Below are 2,630 nucleotides of genomic sequence, written 5' to 3'. Positions count from 1 at the left end.
GGGAGAAAATGGAGAAAAGAAGAGAGAGACAGAAACATGGTGGGGGTAAAAATAATTTAAAATATATATATATTATTTTAATTGAAAAATAATTTAAATTAATAAATTTTTTAATTGAAAAAAAAAAAAAGATGGCCAAAATTTTTGACGTGGCAGTGTTGCCATGTCAAAAAATTCTGACGTGGCGACACTGTCAAAAAATTTTGACGTGGCACTGTAGACACGTCAAAAACCTGAAATTTTTGACACTTCTGTTTTAACAGTTGAGAAACGTCAAAAGACGCACGTCAAAAGGGGTTTTTGATGTATCAATACCATTGACACGTTAAAAACTCCTAATTAAAAATTTACTCCATTTTTGTAGTGCATGTTTGTAGTGCCATTGACAAATTAGAGAAGACATTTTCTTTTATATATTTTTCTCTTTTGTGTGAGGGTGAGATATCAAAAGATATCCACAGTAGTGGATATATATTGAACATGACTATCGACATGGAAGTTGTTGTACCTTTTATAGTGCTTCTCTGCTGCTGCTCCCATAACAAGCTGCCTGATCCCATGCTGAGAGATGAGTTCTACTATTCCCCTCTCAATACAGTCCATTTCAGTCACTAGTTTCTGAGCCCGTGCCTAGATTTATAAAACCACAATGAGACAAACTTGATCACAACAAGCAACAGCAATCCAAGGATCAAGAGGGTGCATGCAAACAGACAAGGATAAAGATAATTAAACTCAGGCCGCCAGATAAATATGATAACAAGACTATCAGATTGTATTTATATCAGAATTACAATAAACAATTCTATTGAGAGAGAATAGAATATTAGAACAAACAGAAAAAAGAGAGCGATCGAAGAAGAATTTATACCCCCCTTTGGGAACAGAAAATAAGGTATTCATTGAGGATGGCATGCATATTTTGTCTTTCAGTTTCCCAGTGTTCATTCACTATCTTTTCCTGCAATGAGCTCACCGGAACTTTTGCACCCACTGCATGCAAACCCAAGAAAATACGACTCTAATTAATTAATCCACCTTTAAATACTGAAAATTAAGCTACGAAATTAGCCAAACTCGATCTTCAAGCAAAAAACTGCAATTTTCCATAATTATTTCCACAAATAAAGTCAACCAAGAACAGTTCCAACAAGTCAAGCAGCAGCACAACTGAATAAATCAAAACTGATGAATTCCCATAAAAACATCAACAAATATGTTTGGATATTTGTAATATTTGTGAGTGAGTGTGTGATGACATGCACGTGCGCGTATACATACATGAATCATATATATATATGTAATTGGTACATACTAAAGGGGATCAGCTGCGCAGGAATATGAACATGAAGAATGCAAATCCTCTTTCCTCCGGAGTTCTGCAAAGCCCATAACAGGGTTGAATTGCACTCAGCCTTCACATCTTTTCCCACAGCAACGTATACCATCGGATCCTCTAAACTCATCTCCTGTCTGCTTCCCATACTTTTCCCGGACACAAGAGAAAACTCACAAACTCATCAAAATTCGTTTTCTGAAGAGAATATTATAAGATTCAATTATCCAGCCAAAAAAAAAAACAAGATTTTTAAAAAAAGAAATGGTAAAAGGCTAAAAGCCTTTGTATGTTCTATAAAGTTTCTGGGCTCCGTTAATTAGGATATGATTGGGAGTAAAAGGCACTGCTTGTTTGGACTCCTTTGTGTACATATATACAAGCATATGGACCCATGGCTTGCGCAGGAGTGCAACGACTTAAAATCATAAGTCAAAAGAATAACAGTACTTACTAGGTTGTGTTTGGCAAAACTATACTGTAGCTGATGCGTGTATAGATTGATGTGTTATAAGGTTTTGAATTTTAGAAAAATTTTGTTTGTAGTAATTTTTTTATTTATAAAAGATAAAATAAAATGATCATATTCTACTGTAAAGATTATTCACCATTTCCATGGTGACAGGGAAATCATTACAAAACGAGATGCATAAAAAATAATAATAATAATAATAAAATAATTGAGGAATGATAAAGACACAATTTTTTGACTTAATTTTTATTTTCATGTGGTCATTTTTTAAAAAAATAAAATAAAATAAAAAATTATGAACCAATAACATCATATGCGATCTTTTTTTATTTTGTATTTTTTAAAAAAATATGGTCATTATTATGAAGAAAAAAATCATTTTTAAAATTTTAAAAAATATATATCAAATAAAAAATAAAAAAGACCACATCGGATCTTACCACGTAAGATCGGTAATATCCCTTAATTTCCATGCCAGTTGAAAGAATTAAAAGGGTAGTCAGATGAGATTCTTTGAATTCTAACACCTCGATCTGTTTTTTTTTTTTTTTTTTTTTTTTGTAGTAAAACGTCAAACAGATGTCACCTCACCTCATCAGTCAATTAATAAATAAAACCCTAGAAAAATGGTTTAGAAATGGCCCCACCCAATTACTTATCAATTTCTTCGTGGCAACTTATAATCCGTGATGAAATGGAAAAATGATCAGCTGGCAACGTTGGACTTGATGATGACAGATGGAGCTAAGACGTTCGTAGGAAGCAAGCTCCCTTTTGTCCTTTTTGTAGTACTGGCCATGCATGAAGAGCTTGTACGTTTAG

The 2,630-nt window shown here is 33.0% G+C and overlaps 1 protein-coding gene across 1 annotated transcript in view; it reads right to left on the bottom strand.

Annotated features, from left to right (window-relative positions):
* The window catches only part of LOC132186583 (U-box domain-containing protein 33-like), a 7,920-nt gene extending 6,417 nt beyond the window's left edge, over positions 1 to 1,503 (bottom strand). The window contains exons 1-3 of the mRNA XM_059600562.1: positions 1,316 to 1,503; positions 872 to 993; positions 509 to 630 (exon numbers count right to left, since the gene is read on the bottom strand). Coding sequence (XP_059456545.1) covers positions 509 to 630; positions 872 to 993; positions 1,316 to 1,484 — 413 coding nt within the window. The 5' untranslated portion in view covers positions 1,485 to 1,503. The remainder of the gene's footprint in view (positions 1 to 508; positions 631 to 871; positions 994 to 1,315) is intronic.
* Between the last annotated feature and the right edge of the window lie 1,127 nt (positions 1,504 to 2,630).

The sequence above is a fragment of the Corylus avellana genome, chromosome ca7 (genome assembly GCF_901000735.1).
Source record: "Corylus avellana chromosome ca7, CavTom2PMs-1.0".
Lineage (NCBI taxonomy): Eukaryota > Viridiplantae > Streptophyta > Magnoliopsida > Fagales > Betulaceae > Corylus > Corylus avellana.
Note: the sequence above shows the minus strand (reverse complement) of the source record. Positions and strands in the feature narration are given on the sequence as shown.